General features: G+C 45.2%; 1 protein-coding gene across 1 annotated transcript in view; it reads right to left on the bottom strand.

The window, feature by feature from the left end:
• The window catches only part of PAK5 (p21 (RAC1) activated kinase 5), a 44,591-nt gene extending 28,229 nt beyond the window's left edge, over positions 1-16,362 (bottom strand). The window contains exons 1-2 of the mRNA XM_009478990.2: positions 16,326-16,362; positions 11,633-11,847 (exon numbers count right to left, since the gene is read on the bottom strand). Coding sequence (XP_009477265.1) covers positions 11,633-11,836 — 204 coding nt within the window. The 5' untranslated portion in view covers positions 11,837-11,847; positions 16,326-16,362. The remainder of the gene's footprint in view (positions 1-11,632; positions 11,848-16,325) is intronic.
• Positions 16,363-19,792: the final 3,430 nt, after the last annotated feature.

The following is a 19,792-nucleotide window of genomic DNA, read 5'->3' on the forward strand; positions in this document are numbered from 1 at the left end:
TCCTTGTGCTCTGCAAGCCGCGGCGCAGGGTTGTGAATTACCTTCCCACTTCATAAATCATTAGGCGAAGGCAGCGAGCGGAAGAAGATGCTGATGAGTGCATCAGTCCCAAGTGCCGCGCAGCCGGTGTTTCGCAGATCGATGGGGCTCATCTCCCACGAGCCCAGCAAAGTACCGCTCAGGGTCGAGACGGTCACTGCAATCACAGCCCTGCGTTATTTGGGATTAACGCACTGAGGAAGGGTGGGATGACGTGCGCGGTGCGCTGGCCATGCTGGCAGGGAAGGGACCGTCAAGGTACAGCAGGAGAAATCACCCTGCAGCCGATGCCATGCCAAAAAATGCCTCAGTCCCACAGCCTTAAAAACAGCGAGGAAGTTTCAAGGTACTTCACTAAAACTGTGCATTCCTGGCCACACACTCGTAAGGTGTGCTTTTTAATCTGATTGATGTCTCTGAGTATTATGGGCTCCTTCACCTTCTAAAATGTCACTCTTTGATTTCAGAGAATTTAAGAATTTGTATTAGCAAAATAAAAACACAAAATAATTTCACATGCACTGTAAATGGCAGTATTCTTTCTTCCAAGGAAGTACATTAGTTTTCCTTTTCAAGGGCAGCTATTAAATGGGAAGTGCAGCAATAAGAATGCCCTAAGTGGTACTAACTCCCACTGAGCGATTTGAACCTGCAAACGTGGACATAGAGCAAAGAGTGCCCCCGTGCAGAGATCTAATGGTTAGGTCAAATTTACAAGGTGGGTGAGAGGAAAGACATGAACAGCTTCCTGAGCTGATGTTTTAATTATGCACTCTTGTAAACAAGAAGTGCAAATCAAACACCTTCTCGACGGGAACAAACCGAGGCAGAAGATTTCAGAGGATGCTCCGCAGCAGAGTAACTCGCAGGGGCAATGCCCAGCACAGCACCACAGTATCTCATTTACAAGAAACCGCTGAAACATTTCTAGGGTAATCTCGATTTGATTCGATTTGCTGGGCTGCGCTGCCGCCAAGTGCACTCTGTCCCCAGCGGCAGATTGGTCCTAACATGCTTAATAAATTAATCTGCCTGACAAGTGCTGCTCTCTCCCCTTCTTCCAACCCCCCCGGACAGCATGGAAAGTCAGGAAGAAGAAGGGCCGTGCAGCCACTGCTGGCAAGAGAAATGGGGCTGCTTCCCCCAGCCCGGGGTGTGGGATGGGAGTCAGACCCGATCTCCTTCCCCAGAGCATTTTCCTGGGGTGGTTTGTAAAAGCTAGTGTGTTTAAACCAGTTTTCTATGCCTCTGTATCCCTACACTGCTGGAAAGTGCTACTCCATATGAAAGCATAAGTCTTAGCAGTAAGCATCTTCACTTGCGCTGTGCTCTGTGGGAATTATTAAATGCAAATTAGGACACAGATAGCAATTACTGTCTTGTTCAGACTATAAAACTGTAAAATTCAGTAAAATTCATAATCTCTTGCTATTCTTTTAACTGTGTGATCCTTGTAGCTAACTAAAGCCTGTTGGATCTGATCTTGGCAATTAAAAAGCAGAAATGCTCATCCTAAATGCTTCTCTTCTGTTCACTTTTCTCTCTCCAAAGACCTGTATCTGAAATGCCCTTTTTTTTTCCCCTGGCCCGCACAGTTCATCCCACAGACAACAGAAAAGGCATTTAAAAATCTCCGCAGGCAAGTCAGCGTTGTTCCCCCATAATATACAGCACTTGTCTAGTGTAATTGGATCCTGCGTGAAGGGGAAGACAAGAAAGAAAGAGCAGCAAAGCACTTTCAAATTCCTAGAGAGCCACCAAAGCCCAGATCTAATCATGTCAGAGCAGGAGATAGAAAAAAACACATTTACACCCGGAGCTTTGGCTCCACAGGTAAGCAAGCTGCTTGGCAACATTATTTTCCCCCTGATCCTACTACTCTTTATGACTCAGACTCTGCTGGGATTGAATAAACTTGGCTTTTTGGTTATAATATAGAATATAATTTTATGGGACTATAACCAGTATGGTTTCTGTTCTGGACTACAATGGACCAAAACGAGTTCATTAGAGCAGACCTAGGAATAAATGTATCATGGAGAGGTGCAGAATGTGTAGTTAATGAACGATTCTCATTGCACGGTTAAACGGAAATGGAAGTAGCAAACATTGCCCTAATGCTGACGTGTAGCGCAAGTGCTACATGACCAATTTTATATGGAAATCCCCTCCGCAGACCTGTTACAAAGTGGGCTAAAATGTCTACCTTGAACAAATGTCATCAGGATGCCCAAGCAGATTTCTCATTACTTCTGCTGCCTGGGTCCGCTTTTGACAGGCAGGGAGATGAATTTCCAGGATTTCTTGCTGCCACCTAGTGTTCCCACTGCCAGCCACCGACGAAATTTTCTAACATCAATGCAATGTTATATCCAAGAGACTTCAGTAGCACTACTGGAGGTTTGGCCAGTCCATGGAAATATGAAATCTCCCGGGGTGTTTACTCCATCAGCTTCCTCAGCTGAGCCAAGTGAGAGCTCTCTGGACCATTTGACTGAAGTAAAACACATTCAGCCTTTCCACAAGTTTACTGGGGAAAGCATTTACTGCTTACACTTTACCATTTCTTTTCCATGCTTTGCTCTGGGGGATCAGTGCCATTGTACAGGAACCAGAAGGATTCTACCGCCGCAGCAGCCACCCCGGAGCACCACCTCCGCCTGCCCAAAATCCTGCTTCTGGCCTCAGAGATCTTACGGGTCAGTGCAGGGCAAGCTTTGGAGGCAAAAAGCTTGGCTAAACAAACGGGAAAGAAACAACAGCCACGTTAGCAGCAACAGAGCCAGAGCCCTCCACCTCCCAGCAGAAATTTGGGAGCGTGGCTCATTTATCAGGGCAGGCAAGCAAGCACAAGGAGTTATTGGAACAGTTTGCTATAAATGTGTCTTCAGGGACTAACTTCCATGTTAAAAAAAGAACCTGATTACGAGTGTCCTTGCTCAGGATCTAATTCCTGGCTCGTTTCAGGTTATACAGCACTACCTGGAGAGTAGTCCCAGTCTGGTATTCCCAGAGGAGACCAGATTCCATTTCTGAAATGCTGACACTGAGAGTTTGCCCCTTTTACATGTAGACCTACAGGTTAATGTGTTTCTTGAGCTCTACAGCAGGCCAGTCTGCCTCAGCAGACGTAGACCATGAACTCTAAATTTACCCTCCATCTTTACTTAGCATATTGCAAAGTTCTGCTCGCCCATGTAAGCTCTCATTAATAAAACTAAAGCTTGCCTCCAACGCTAGTATTACTCCAACCCTAAATACTACTTAAAATCACAATGCTGATGCAAACAACATTTAAAAACATTCTTTTACTAATTATATTAGAGAAAACCAGTTTTACCCACGGAAGTCAGTAATCTATATTATTGTCTATTATTGCTGCAGGCCCAGGTAAAGTAAATCCTTTCTCATGTGAGCAGACCAACTCAAATCAATGTCAACTGTGGCACGAACAAAGCTTACTCAGATGACGAAGGATTTCTGAACAACATCCTTAGATCTCTACCCTGCAGACAGCAAACTCCGACACTACTCCAGGGAAGAGCTCAGTGGGACTGTGCAGGTGTAGGTACAAGCCTGCCTCTGAGTATCTGCAGGAGTGGGGGACTGGTAGCACAAACTCCTTTGGGGATGTCAGGGATCTTTTAAACGAGGGACATGATCAGCAGGTAACTGATTACCACCCCTCCAAGGCAGAGGAGCAAAACGATGCACTTACAGCCTTAGTGCAGGGCTGGACTTGTCTACACGGTCCAATGTGGACCAAAGCATCATTCCCTAGCCAGCGCTATCTGCATGAGCTGGAGGGACCACCTCTGAAAACCACATTTCTGCAGGCATTACTCTGGGCCATTTGAGCACATTTAAAGGATAGAAATAAGATGGAATGTGAAAAACTTGTTTTGCCACTTACAGTATTTATTCTGTGTGGTGGGAGAGGTATTTTTACTGGCAACCTCGGTGTTTCCCTAGGATGGCCAGGTCCTGCTTGTAAACCCTGATGCTGGTGTCTACAGTTCAGCTGCAGACAGACCCTCCAAACATACCTGGCTGAACCTGATGGTTTGTTATGAGGGACAAATATCTTGGTCAGAAAAATTATGTGAATAATTGATTTTCTGGTTCATTAGTTGAACTGAAAAACTGAGGAACATTTTGTGTTTTGAGTCAATCTGAAATGACAACGATGCTGTTTTTTCTTCTCCAAATGAGGCTCTAGAAAAACAATTCCAAGTCAGGCTGGATGAAGTGCTTCAATAGCGTGAAACACAATGGTATGAAAATGAAAGAGCTGCTGCTAAAAAGCCCATCAGGAACTTTGCTGCTCAGAAAGCCAGAAACTCAAAACTATAAAGAACTGAGAATGTATCAGTTAAAAGTACCATGGGAAGAGGTGCTTCCTTAGAATAGAGTAGCATGGAACAGAACAGAACAGAATAGAACAGAACAGAACGGAATAGAACAGACTAGACTATTTCAGTTGGAAGGGACCTACAACGACCACTTAGTCCAACTGCCTGACCAATTTAGGGCTGACAAAGTTAAAACACGTTATTAAGGGCATTGTCCAAATGCCTCTTAAACACTGACAGGCTTGGCTTCATTTTATGACGACTCTAGGTTGCCAGTGTGACACTGTAGTAAAAAAATCTGTGCACCAGTAAAAGTAGTTTTGACAGAGATGAAGATGTAGTAATGTCACTGAATGTATGTGGATATGGGTATGGAGAAGACCTGAGGAGGATGCAAGGAAAGGAGAAACTAGTAGTACTGGAGCAATAGCACTCCTCTCCCCTAACTTTCGTCCTTGGGCAGTTTTTCACCTCACCTGACCTCCCTGCCCAGGGTCCATCGGTGGAAAGGGACGGGCAGTTCCCACCACGGTGGTGCCAGAAGACGAGTAGCTGTAACAGCAGCAGGGCTGCTTCCCAGGGTGCTTCACATCCAAGGCTGCTTTTATCTTTGAAACCAAAACATTTCAATATTTTCACAGACAACCCTGAAACAAACAATTTCTGATGTCCAAAATGTATCCTCTTCCACCTGACACTCTTTACAGTGAAACTGCACTTTCCATAAAATGAACTACTCATCTGAAACGTTTCATCCTATTCTTTTATTCAAGCATTTTCTCTCTTGTCGAACTCAACTTCACAGGCAGCAGCAATATTCTTCTAAAGGACTTACGTAAAAACCTGTAATTTTCTGAAATCAGACCATCAGAAGTAAAACCGGAACTTTCCTCTGTACAACTGAGTACATATGAGAACATATTAACCTAGTAATATAAATTATAAAAAAATTCTGCGCTGTGTACTTCTTGCATTTGTTCGTACTGTGGCTGATTTTTATTTGTACGGTGACAGATTTCCTGCAAGATTACACAAAATTGGCAACTTGGTTCTTCTCACGCCAAGCAAATGTTGCAGTAAGACACATCCATGGACACTAGGTGGCATATTTGTATTATATCTGTACAGGGGGTACAGAGATTAACTGAAGTAGTATTGTCACTTGAAAACACGGTAAATCAAATAGCTCTCAAGAGTGAAGCATTATCCCTCTGAAAGAAAAAGCTTCTACTTAAACACATTGCTGTAGTTTCTTCTAGCACCGTGTAGCATCAAATACATTCCTCTCTAGTGATCAAAATAAATTGAAAGTGGGGCTGCCTTACAGGACACTTGCAAATCTGACCTTAATCACTTGTAGATGAAGATAATCAGAGAAGAACTAAGGCTGGACAGGACCTCTGCAGGTCATCCAGTCCAACCTCCTGCTCAGAGCAGGGCTAAGATCAAAGTCCAGTCAGGCTGCTCAGGGCATCATCCATCAAATTTTGCTCTCTCCAAAGCCTGAGATCCCACAGCCCCTCCGGGCTGCAGTCCCGCTGCTCAACCACGCCTGCTGGCAAGACATTTTCCTTTCACCCAGAATTTCCTATGCTGCAAGGTGTTGGCTCTTGCCCTTTTTGGAGATGCCCCCTCCACCTTCTCTCCTCCCAGCTGAGCATGTGCCAGGCCCAACGTGCAATTGCAAAGCGTGTAATTAGGAAACCTGAGTTATTAAGCATGAATTTTCATGATGTGGTTACAAGGAAGGCCCACGAGATGTCAGCAGCCCTCCAGCTCCTGTCTTGCCATGAGCAGTGCTGTGGGTTCACAGCATGCTGGTGGGACAGGAGCCAACCTTCTTGAAGTAAGAACTTCAGACTGTCCCATCTACAGCGGTAACACGGGAAGAACAAGTAAAAAGAAGGAGCTATCAAGAAGGAGAGGTAAAAATTTGGGAGGGCAAGGAAGAGAGGTCAGGACAACCACCACTTTGTCTATCTGCACCCAAGCAGTAGGCAAAGCCTTTGAACAACTCTTTATTTCTAAATCCCCCTTTTCCTGGTCAGGCATTTCCCCTGTGCAATTTACATGGGACGAGAGGGCTGGGGGTTATCTATGAGAGCTGGACTTTTCTGACCACTCAAGCCCAGACAAGGACCCCCAGCTCACCTCCCCTGTTTGAGGTCTTCAGCCACTCAGCGCCGCTGTGCACGGCTCTGTGCAAATGCTCTGTGTCCTCCATCTAAGCAATGAAAGCATGTAAATGTAGGAAAAAAATGACACCTTAAACAAGGCTTGAATTTCATCGCTGGAAATACTTTAAGAAGCCAAATAGGACAGGGAAGAGAAATATCTGCTTTTCCTTCTGTCAACATGCACAGTAAACAATTTGATTTTCATGTCAGAGCTATTAAGGGCCACGACCAGTAACTCATTTTCTGATTATTTTTCTCCCTGTGTAATAAAGAGGCTGAAATATAGCAGTAGAAGCTTAGAAAGGTTTTAAAGATTACAGTTAACTCACCAGTGTCAGGGTCAATGTTTGAGAGGCAGAACTGAGAAAAACTAAAACTAGTAAGACAAAACATATAGGTTAGACAACTGAAACACGAGGATGAAAGAGAGAGAGAAACGCCAGTGACCCTGTGGTCTGTCCCCTACAGAAATTCTCTGCCCTGCAACACCTACACATTGCAAGACACCAGGTAAATGAAGCGCTGCAGGTCAATGGCACAATTAACGTGCATCTCAATGTGTATCTCAGCCCAGTCGTGGGGCATTCAAGGGCATTCTGGTGAAGGACGTTGTTTTCTTTACTTTTAGGCACCTCAACCCTCACAGCACAGCAAAGGCTCCTTCCATTTTGTCAACAATACAGCATCGATGTTAAGCTGAGGATCTCGCTCTGCCTTTGCTGGCTGAACACTGACCCTTCTGTATCACCAAGCCATGCTAATGCTCATCTTGGTGCATGTCAGATACCATGGGGCAGCAAAAGCCCTCATCCCCTTACACCCTGTGGTTTCAAGGGAAGAAAATGGGGGAGAAAATTCAGGAAATGTGAACTTCCACCACATGAGCATGGTTGGATTTATTGCAATGTGCTTAGGGGAGAAGGACATCCGGAGGTCCCAGCAGGAAGGAATCAGTCCTCTTGATGCCTCTATGTATTTGGCCACCCAAATACTCACAGCCACCTCATTCCTTACTCAAGGACAAGCCCACCACCATGTCATCCTCAAGTTGGGTGCCTTGATCTTGCTAACAGTGTGGATGGGTGAGACTACCCAAAGCATCAACAAAAGCAAAGCGATGGGAGGCTTCACACATGCACCAGCACAGACGACTGAAGAACAACCCCAGTGTGGTGTTTTTTTCAGAAACGAATGGCATTTTTTCCTCCAGTAACTGACAGAAGCGAGGATGCTCAGCTGTTCACCGCACTGGGAAACATGAGAAGGGATTTTAACAAGTCTTCAGTGCCATCCTGCTCCTACTGACAGCACAGACATTCAAGCATCTTAACGAAGCATCTCTACAAAGCCAATGCTAAGCTCTTTTGGCAAAATTCCCCAAAATAAGGGTTCTGGTGTTTGTTTTTCTATTACTTGAGACTGAAGAATGAGTTTTGCTGCCTAAGAACAGCTTAGTTATTGATTCTGAAGCTTTCCAAAAATCAAAGGGTGGCAACAAATTGAAACCCCTGTGTAGCGTAACAGTGATGACAGGCCAAGCATACCGTGTGCTGAGGGCAAACACGCAAACCATGAGCCCCAAGTACACATGGGACAACTGCAAAGTGCTGAAGCAAGAAGACTGAGAGGCCTGGCACCAGGATCTCAGACTTCATGAAGCCCATTTTAAGTACAGAAAGACATAGATGGTTCACATTTGTTATGCAGAGATGTTTTCAGTGAAAAATCAGCCTTTTTTCAATCCCGCCTGTCTCCACACCCCAAACCTCTCAAGATCACTGTTGCTTTCTATTTTTCATGAAATCTTCTGCCACATTTTACTGACTTGTGTTAGCATCTGAAATACACAATACTCCACTGGTACCTGGGTCACCCATACCAAGAAGAGGAATCCCATTATTATCTCTCCTCGTACTTGAAATGAATGAACTTGTACAGTCAGCTCAGGTTTGGATTCCAACACTGATATTACCATGACAAGCCGCCGCCACCCACGTGCAAAAGCACGACAAGCCTTTCAACCCAGCCAACGCAGAGGCAGGGCGATGACATCCCCCAGGATATTTGGGAGCTCAGGGCGCTACCTCTTCGTCATCGCTGCTGCTGCCTTTGAATATAGATGGAGCAGTGAGAATACTTACCATTTATTGGTTTTACCCAAAGGGATACACTGTGTACCATCAGATCCCATCTGCTTTGCAGACTGAGAAACAAGCGAACACCACTAACCAGGAAAGCTGCAAAACCTACAGAAGTCAAGAAAAAGTCTTTCCCTTCCTCTGCTTCAGCTTTGGGTGAAGCCCAAAGCAAGCAATCACCAGTTCTGTCTCAAAAACAAGAAATCGTGCTCTCAAAGTCTACCTCTATGATCTGTGCTACTCTTCAGTTGTGAAGGAGCACCTATTAGCAGGAACACTTCTGCCTCACACCATACTGGTAGTCAATACTGAAGTAATTAAACAGAAAATAAATTTAGGAGTGCAGAATAGCAGAGTTAGAGCTGCTCTATGACCCGAAACCGTGGCACAAACTAACTCTGGCCACATGCCTCAGCCTGACTTAATACTGTGACTGAGGACACAATTACGAATCTTCTTCTGCTACACCTCAGTGCATTTACATTAAACTACCAACTGCTGGGTGGAAAAGAGAAAAGTTGTAAACAATACTGAGATCTCGGAACCATTGTTTCCCATCTTCATGAACTGCAAGTGTATTTTAAATCTTCAGTTCTCACTGAAGTTATGAAATCCTCAGTGCCTAAATAACCTTTCAACAGAACTAAAGGTGCTGGTGCATGTGCACACATAAAAAATTCATCTAAATTAAATGATTATGCTGAACTAGTTTAGCAACATTAAATATTCTTAGTTTTAAAGTGGCCACAACTCAGTTTCTCTCTACCAGTTAAGTTCTATCAAAACAAGGCATGTTAATTCTTAATAAATATACAGTAAAATTATATCCTGCAATAGAGTTAAAAGCAAATTCTCAGATGACAGTTAATGCCTCTTAGTTGGTGTTAAAACTAATCTGTTTTTTCTAGCACTATTATGGAGGCCCATTTCAACAGGCTGAAATTGAGTCTTGGATAGGGAAAGTAACTGGAGGGTGAAGGCACAACTTCTTGAAACCTTCAGTCTCAACCCCATTTCCTGTCTAACTATACCTTCGGAGCGGTGGCATGCAATTACCTGCAATTTGGGTAATCTGCTACCAAATTCACATCTTCCATCTATGCAGAAAACCCTTCCTGCAGGTCCCTCCACAGATGGGCTTGTTTGTGCTCAGCCCCACGGTCACTGCCGAGATGGGTACCAGGTTGCAGGCATCCTCTCCCCAGGACACAGCCTCCTGGGAAGCTGTCGTGGGATGCACGGCTGCATCAAGGACCACCACGGCCCAAGGCTACACTGGAAGAACAAGCTCGGCTTGGGAGCTGCATTTTGGCTCCTGGCCCCAGCCCCTTCCTGGCACAGGATGGTTTACTTCAGAAGCGCACCCCTGGTGTATGCACATATATAGACCCCTGATATACAGACATATGTAGACCTCTGACAAACAGACAGAAAAGCAAGAATTGAGAATTTCTTGGAAACAACTGACAGTGCTTTTCTCCATTTCAAAATGCAGCAATTACTTATCTGGGGCTTGATCCTTCACACCCGGCAGTGTGTATTGCTTCAGTGGGACTCTGCACATGAACCAAGCTATGCATGTATCCATTTGCAGGCTGAGACCCAGAGTCATACTGCCTGTATGGTGCTGAGAAAGCTAATAAGACAGTTTAAAACTTTCTAAGCTTATGGATTTATGGCTCCAGAACTGCAGAAAAGAGATGGTACTGCTGCAAGATAGTAAACTGATTTTTTTTCATTTTAAAACATCTTTATGCATTCATGACAAAACATCCAGGGATAGTTTTGGTGTTAAGAAAGACTGTGGAACAAAGTTGCTCTCCTCCCCTCACAGGAAAAGGTTTGCCTACTTTTTTCCTCATTATTCTGGGCCTCTATTATACAGTAAGATATTTTATTACAGCAAAAAATCAAGACTTTGGTTTTATTCCCCTTGTCCTGTAGCGACACCCAGCAGTCCTGATGAGCAAGTGATGAGTGTCCTTCAGGAGCAGGCAGTAAATGTGAATTTAGCAAAGAGAACTTATCAAATATAAATACAGGGTCTGTGCTCTCAGGATTATCTGATTTTCCCTTGCTGTGGAAAAAACGCATGAAAATGAAATCCTAAATTTGTTTTGCAGCTGCATGACAGCGAGATGTACATGGCTGGCAGGGTACAGGCTACCACCAGCACTACCACCAGCACACAGGTGTGATTTACTGGGATGTTAGGATGTGCAATCCCAGAAACACTGCTGAATTAGGGCAAATTTGCCTACTGGAATCCTGAGCCTCTAAGGATGGGGATCCCAGAGCCGTGCTGGTGCCCTGTCCGCTGCTACTCTACTCTCCAAGCCAAGTTTTTATCCCAGCTGTCCAGCCTGAACCTCCCAAGCCACAACCTGGGGCTGTTTTCCCTCATTTTACCACCCGTTGAGGAGCTCAGCTCCATCACTTGTGTTACCCGCTCCAGGCAGCGGCGGGTGGCAATGAGATCCCTCCCTGAGCTCCTTGCCCAGCTGAACAAGCAATTTAATTTTTTTCCTTTGGTGTACTTTTTCCCCTTTCTCCCTTATTCCAAACTGCCTTTGCCTCAAACATTGTTCCTAAATGAATCATCAAGGAGCTTTACGCTGCAGAGGAGAATTATTTTGGGCCTCCACTGGGACTTGTGGCTTCTTCTTCTGCAGCCTGGGAGCATGAAGGCACGGTCCCTGCAAGACCCGCGACTCACACTCTTCTGGGACATTTGTACAAGTTTTACACATATAACTCTTTTTCCTTGCAGGTCTACTATTAAATATTTGGATTTGCTGCTCTCTCTGTACTTGCACACTCCCCAGCCATGCGGGCCTCCCGGGACAGCCACTATTGGTATTACTTCACTAAGGTGACATGCAGTTAAAGGTAAGTTAGGAAATTCAAAGGTGACTTTGCACAATACCTTCATAGGCGCGAGCTGGATGGGAGTGATGCATGAGGGATCCACCATAGGCTTTGGCCGGTTTGCCGTGTCCGCCAGCAAGCTGTGCCACTGCTGAGGTAGTCCTGTGAACTTCTGCTCCCGGTGGTCAAAGCCAGTGTGAACCCGATGCTCGAAGTTAGAGGGCCCAGAAATTTCAAGCCTTTTCTTCTTCTTTCCGAACATGGTGGAAAAATCTGGAGAAGTCACAGGGAAACAGGAAAGAAAAGAAAAAAAACCCCATCTTTATGCTTTGTTGCAACCTGCAGCCATTCTCTACTGCATAGATAATTTTAGTAGATGTTATTAGCCAAATACCTACATGAACTTTACTCCACACAGACTGTCTTTGAGATCTATGCAAGGAAAGCACTTATCTGACCTCCTCTCACAGGATCTGAGATTTTAAGAAATTAACCAGTCTCTAATCTATATATGCTCATATTACCTTATGAAACAAGGAAATGCTTCTATTCCCAGGAGAGAAAGCCCCAGGTCCTACTTTCTACTCCTCCCTCTGCTATCTGCTTGTGCTGCAAGTTGCATCCCATGAAAGCTCCCTGAGCAATACAGCAGCAGCGTATGGCTTTGCTTGGAGGACAGCATACGGTGTAAGCGGCAAGCTGTGCCCCAACACGCCATGAGAGCAAATGCACACACAGCTTTACATCTTAAATCTAAATGCCAGATCTTGGAGAAAAGACAACCCATCCCAGATGAGAGCCTGGCCCCGCTGTGTTCATATCTAGATCTCACCCAGCAGCAGTTAAAGGGGGATTTTATTCCTATACCATTTCAGCAATGCAAATAGATGGAGAGCTCAGATCTAATTCCAACCTGGTCTAAGGGCCTTCATCTGCATTCATCAAGGGTCCTGCTTAAAAACAGTATCAGGTATCAGCTGCTATAATCATCATATTTACATGGCATGACTTCTCCTCCAGGAGAGAAACAATTTGCTGTGAGAGCCACATGCCCAAAGCACCTGGGTTTATGCTCGGGTGGGTGCAGCTTGCTGGCTGCCGGCCAGCAGACTCAAGTGGGATTCAGTACGACGACGACGACCCTACTCCTCTTAAGGTCCAGGAGGAAGGATCAGCTCCTTTGGTCTTTGTGCAGGTGGTGTGGAGAAGAGAGAGGAGTCCCTTCAGTGCTGTGCAAGCAAGGAACTGGAGGCTGTTGGAGGAAACGTGACCTTCCCAGCTTGTACATCACTGGAGAGACCTGGGTGGATCCGGCTGCCTGGTAAAGCTAATCATTACAGCGCTTAACTCTACAGAAAGTGAGCATTTTAGTCAACTATTTAGTTGCTATTTCCTGACAAGAGTGGTTTATTTGCCTTCCTCCTGTCTGCTTTGCCCCTCCTGAGGAGCCTGGGGAAGGCAGCAGGAGGGTTTGCTGGGCACACAGGGAGCACAGGCAGCTAGCTGGGCCAAGAGAGGTTTCAGAGGCAAAGTGGAAGGAGGCATGAACTGCAAACTGAAAGGGATGAAGGTATTTGCTCACTCTATTGGCATAGGAAACAGCCAATACACTCACAACCTGGATTAACCCTTGGGTTTGGTGGGTCCTACCTTACAACAAAGCAGAGCCTAATGCTTATATTGAGGCAAGTTCAGAACTGACTTTCTGAAGGACTCCAGAAACCTGCTGTGCAAGGCAAGGAGAAATTCCTGGTCCCAGGGAAACAGATAGAGGTCCTGTTGCTTTTCAGTGAAATACTGTCCTGTCCTGGAAAAGTCCTCTGCCTGCTTTCTGCTCTCTTAAAATAGTCCTCCACCTTGATCTTATGGCCATTTCAATCAGGGCTTGGTAAGCCCTTGAGCAGCATCTGCCTGAAATAGCTGGGTGAGGAGGCTGGCAGCTCTATAAAACCTTGTATTACAGGAGCGACTCAGCTGTAAAGGTGCTGCCCTGACTTTATGATTCAGGAGGCGGAGAGGAGAAGCTCAGGGAAGAAAATATAGCTGCATTGCTGCTGCTGCAAAAAAAAGATGGGATGATAATTCAGGTATCTATTCCACCCTCATTCCCTTTTACTAGTTTATTTAAAGATCAGGTCCATTATTTAAAAATTGATTGCCGGCTGCTTTGTAAGTCCCCTCTGTGTGTTTGCATATGATTACGCCTCCCTTGTGTGTATTTTCTTTAGCCAGAGCAGACATGCTCCTGTTGGCCTTTTTTCACAGATCTCCTCTTCCACAGCTCCCTCTGGCTTTGCTCCCCTTGTCTGAACTTCCTCCAAATCTCCTGCCCTTTTGACAGTCTCCCTCCATCTCTGTCAATTCTGGTATCTTCCTCACCCTCCTCTCCTGAAACCTCTTGCAATCACCTTGCTATCTAGCCCTTTTTCTACTTCCAATGTTGTGATCTTTTTATTTTTACTGTCAGTGGCATATCGGGTACCTTGTGGCACTTGTGGTGGTGTTTCCAGCCTAACCCAAAGCCATCACGGTTGGTCTCTGGTCAAAGATGATTTATTTTCAAGGCTCAAACAGAAGGAGCAAGCAGTTCAGGTAGTAGCTTGTATTCACCACTCATCTGCAGGGTTCCACAAATCACAGCTGGCTGCAGATCAATGGTGCTGGATTGATTTCATTCACCCTCTGGGACATGACTCTGAGGCTTATTGGAGTCACATCGTAAACTATCAGCTCTAGACCTGTACTTCTTCATCTGATCCGCGCCAGTACTTGTGGGGTACTGCAAACAACATCAGACAAATAAAAGCACATGTCCTGGTTTCGGCTGGGATAGAGTTAATTTTCTTCCTAGTAGCAGGCATAGTGCTGTGTTTTGGATTTAGCATGAGAAGAATGTTGATAACACACTGATGGTTTAGCTGTTGCGAAGTACTGCTTATGCTAGTCAAGGACTTCTCGGCTTCCCATGCTCTGCCAGGTGCACAAGAAACTGGGAGGGGGCACAGCCAGAACAGTTGATCCAAACTGGCCAAAGGGCTATTCCATACCATATGGCGTCATGCTCAGTATAGAAACTGGGGGTGTTGGCCGGGGGGCAGCGATCGCTGCTTGGGGACTGGCTGGGTATCGGTGGGTGGTGAGCAATTGCATTGTGCATCACTTGCTTTGTATGTTGTTATTATTATATTGTTATTACTACTGCTACTATTTTACTTTATTTCAATTATTAAGCTGTTCTTAGGAGCTTTCCAGGAGTTTTCTCACTCTTACTCTTCCAATTCTCTCCCCCACCCCACTGGGGCAGGGGGAGTGAGCAAGCAGCTGCGTGGTGCTTAGTTGCTGGCTGGGGTTAAACCATGACAGCACATCAGCTGGCATACTGTATACCGCCTTTTCAAAAATTTATAGCAGATTCATTCAACAAGATCTTACTTTTTTGTTTTTAAATTGCTCTTTGATACACTGCGCTCTCTTGTTTTAATACCATTGCAGCTAGAAGCAAATGTGAAATTTGGCCCAGCAGGACCTTTACTTTCTCAGGAGAATATTTTAGTCTCAAACCTGATGCCAAGGCATGTTTTTGCATGGGGATTGTGTCTGAGACCTGGGCAGTGGGATGTGCTCCCCTCTTTTGACTGCAGCTCATGCTTAGGTCAGCTTAAATTGACTGTGAAGCTATAGCAGGAGAGTCAGGGAGTAGTACCGGCATCTGGCACAGCAAGGGATGGATGGATTCAGCCATGTGGGCAAATGCACAAGTGCAATGCATCTCGGTGGCCGGAGAACATCCCCTGTGGGGCTATGCCTGTGAAAGGTGACTGGGAAAGCTGGCTGATGGTTGTCTCAGCCCTGTGGGAGTGCGGCAGGACTCCCATGGCCACCTGGCCCAGCTCTGCAAACAGTCTCTTGGTGCTACCAAAAGGAGCAAAGCCTCAACTGGCTCTTAAGGGTATCAATAATAAATGCACACTGCTGCTTTGCTTCATCAGCCAGCAAGGTCGCTCTGTTTCATTGCAAAGCTGGCCTCTCCCTACTGTAGCTCCTCTAAATAACTGTAATTAATATACACAGCAAGCGCAAGGAAACTTCATTTCTCCTGATTTCTCTCAAAGAATGGGAATGATGCTACTGGTTTTCCTTAGCTGTCTGAGGATGTGGGTTTGGGGCTGCCAAGCCAGTGAAACCTCCTGCACCTGACTTGTAAGAGCCCTGGTTCAGTCCCTAAAAAGGTGCTTCTCCTTAGACCTCAAAAGGGAGAGACTATTTAATCTCTTTGCCATAGCTTTATTGATACAATACAAAAAATAAAGCATTTACTCATTTAATCAGGTGTGGAAGTAGAAAACATCCTGGACGAGTGAATAAATGAGAAAGCTCTCCAAGGTTTATCAAATTGTTTTAGCAATAAGAGGTACCCAAGTGCTTTGAAGAGAAATAATGGACCTCTCCAGCTCCCCAGGATGCCAGGTAGTACATATACAACATAAATGTTATGAACTTCTATCAGGAGCACAAAATGCATTTTATTAAAAAAGAAGTTTGTTTAGGCACCTATCCATTCTGTGTTGTGCAAAACACTAAGCCTCTTGCAGTCGTTAAGAAACCCTAATTTCCTAATGGGATTAGTTAGGAAAACATCCCACAGACAATGGGGCAATCGCCTGCATTTAGCGGAGGCAAAGGGAGGTCAGCGGCTGCGTGGCTGCCTGTGTGGCATCCTCACCCGACCCTTGCCATGCCAGGGCACTCACCCTTAACTTAATTCCTCCTGACAGCCTCCAACGCACTCCTGATCGTGCCAGGTCTCCCAGCAAATGCCATCTCAGTCCAGCTCCTCCCGTGCTCGCCCCCACAGAATGAAAGGAAATGAGGTGTCGTATTCCTAATTCGTTGCTATTTTTGTGGGGATGAGCACAACCAGGATGTCTGTCCTCTACTTGCATGTGCTTTGCCAATGAGTAGTCTGGCTGATTTCAACACCACATATGTGGCACAAGGTGATACTCGACACGAGGGGGGCTGGAGGAGCCTGTCCTAACAACAGCTACTATTGATGGCAGTGAGCTTGAGCTAGCTCTGGGGGAAAGAAAAAAACAGGACTCATCATCATGTGGCTTCAATGGGGTATTTCTGTAGAAAGACTTCACTTACCCTTATGCTGAAATGATGTGGGCACATTCATTATGTGTTTATAAATGGGTTTGAAGGAGGTAGTCCTTCAGTTGCAACAAACAAAGAATTTACTAAGTGGGATGGTGTAAGACCAAAAGCAAGTCTATTCTTGACCAGGGGAGGCAGGGGAGAAGTCCCTATTCAGCTCAGGGCTGCGATGCTGAGGGGCTCCTCCAACCGATGGTCCAACCACAGCACAAGAATAAAGACAAGGGACGTTCTTTACCAGAGCCATGACGGAAAAAATACGGATGTGACTTTTACTAGGAAAACACAATACTGGCGGGGAAAAATCAGACTATCATACCACCTCTCCTGCCAACAGTGGCTGAGTAACCCGCAGCAGTGCTGGTCCCAGCTGCACCACTGGGGAAGGAGTAGGGATAGCAGGAGAAATGCGAGAGCTGTGCTCTGTACATACAGCTACCCAAACCCTTTTATAATGGCAGTATTTGTGTTATTCAAGCTTCTGCCCAAGAAAGGAGTAGTGCCAGCTCTGCTGGTGCCTGCTGAACAGTCAGAACACAGCTCCATCCAGCTGCTGCAGGAACCGAGGTAATGCTGAAAGGGTGCTATCAGGAGCAATCACTGCATCTTGCACTTAATGCTGTTTACTGTAGTGCCTAACAAATCGAATTACATGCTAATCAGCACACCCTGCCTATTAGATCTATGCCAGACTTGGCTCCTTTCTATGCACAGAAATAATTTACTGAGAACCACAGTGCCACGGACTCCTGGGCTGGTCCAAATTTCATCCGTGACCTCCAATGACAGATCAGGTCCCCACATGCAGAGAGAATTCCCTGTGTCCAAGATACTGCCCGTGCAAGGTGTGAGACACGGACCAGCAAAGCAAATCCACTCTGTCAACTACTGCACCATCATTGTGCTGCCTCCCACTCAAAATACCTTTATTTTTCCAGCAAGAAGTATCCCACAGCCCTACCCTGGAGTAAGAGGGTTGCAGTAGTATTTTGGGTGCCGGGGGAGCCCATTCAGGTCCTCCCATGAGGGTGTCTGTGCTCAGGGCAGGATTTCCAGCAACAGCCTTCTTACAAAAAGTTAAAGCCTTGCCCAGCTCCTATCCCTGAGCTCACGTTCAGAGGTGACAAGTTGCTCGGTTTGTTCAGTCTCATACACTTGGGCCCATCCTGGAGTTTCGGTGGGTTGTCCCTCCCCTGTATGTGAGCTCAGGGGACATGCAGGGGGATTGATGAACTGAAAACCCGATAGTCCAGGTTTATGTAAATAGCCTCAAAGAACAAATTTTTGCACCTACAGCATGTAAAACCCGAGGCAGTTGGAATAAAAGGAAAAAAAGGGATGCCTTCAATCCTAAAGTTGATCATATTCTTTTATCTTTTATATGTTTAAACAACATTATCTTTTATCCTATCCTAAATAGGAGTAATCCAGTCAACCCACCAAATAAGAGAGAGTTCTGCTCAACTCTGCCTGCCTTATGGAGTGCCAGACCCTGTTCCCAATGAAAAATTCAGAGCCACCTTTTTCTTCCCCTCCCAGTAGCTATTCTTTTATGTTAAAAAACAGGGAAATTGGAAAGGCTTATTTTGTCTTATAATCTTGAAAACTACCAGGGAGTCCCAAGTGTACTGACAATGGCACTTGCCATCCCTGATGACCCCACAGACTAAGACTGAGCAAAAGTCTGTGAAATTTTACCATACATAAAAACATACAATAACCTTAAGAAGTCAGTAACTCAAATACCAAAGCGAGATGGGTATTTTTACTTAAAAATGGAGCTTTTAATGACTGTGTACCATAGCTACATAAGCCCTATTTTTTTTTTTTTTATTATAGTATTTCAACAGCCAGATCCTGTGTCCCACTAACCCAGGGAAATCATCTGTGTCCAGCAGCAGCATAACCCTGAGCAGCCTGCAAATATTTCTTATGCACACCTTGCTGCTGCTCAAGCACATGGCTGGGCTGTAAATATTCCCTCGGGAGGGGCTCGGTGTTTATGGTCTATCTCAGCCCAGCAACACGTTTGCTTTTTAAACAACGAGCAATTAGTTCATTTTCAATTAGGAAGCGCACGCTGCGTTAAGTCCGTCAGCCTGTATTTTTTCTGCAGGGATTCCCTGTGGTTGCTTTGCTGAGCAAGCAGCAGCACAGCCCTTTCCCCTCGGGGATGGGCGTGCTATCGGCATCTGGAAATTGCCTTTGCACACACTGAGTTTCATCTGCAAGACCAGAGCAGAGGGCAGAAGCGAGGGCTCGAACTCCCCAATGCCCCATGAAAAGGCATGTCTTCCCCCAAGGCAGCCACACAGCCAAAAAATGTTAATAAAAAGCTTAATTTTCAAGAACTTTTAAGAAAACTGTTAGAAACACAGATTGCAAAATGGGAGACAGGTGCGGGTCACTTTCCTTTGATAATTTTTACTTACTAATAATAGTTTTCTGTAGCACAAGGACCTCAATTATTCCCCTCCAGAGGAAACAAAATGCAGTAATACATCATTAGCTTTGCCAGCTTCTGTTCCTGTGCTCTGATTAATTGTAACCCTTCCCGATATTTGATCGTAAATGAAAGAGTATGAATTGAGAAGCACAAATTAAATTAATGTGTCAAGCCAGCTTGCATAGCCAGTACTCCAGATAAATGTGAGCTGGGCTAATACTCAATCTCAAGGAGAAAGCAAATGTCTGCTATGGACTGACGGCAACATAAATCGCTAAGAAATACTCTGTAAGCGAGAGGTAAAAATGACGTTGGTTCTCCTTCAGCTCACACTTGCTGAGGCAAGCGAAGGAGATCAGCGCATATCTGTGTACCTATATAGCTATAAAAATGAGGAAAACGCCTTTTTTTTTTCTTTTTAATATGGAAAAGCAACAACAATAGTTTTGTATTTCCTTTTTGTTTGCTTTAAGGATGGTTCTAAGCTTCTTGGTGGGGATGCTCTGCTGTTGACTGCAATCAGAGCACGACTTTCCTTTGCAAAAAAAAAGTGTGCCTTGATTGCAGGCATACATTTTTTTAGAAGAATTCACCTCTATTTTTCTATTTTTA

This window comes from Pelecanus crispus, chromosome 3, assembly GCF_030463565.1.
Source record: "Pelecanus crispus isolate bPelCri1 chromosome 3, bPelCri1.pri, whole genome shotgun sequence".
NCBI classification, from domain to species: domain Eukaryota; kingdom Metazoa; phylum Chordata; class Aves; order Pelecaniformes; family Pelecanidae; genus Pelecanus; species Pelecanus crispus.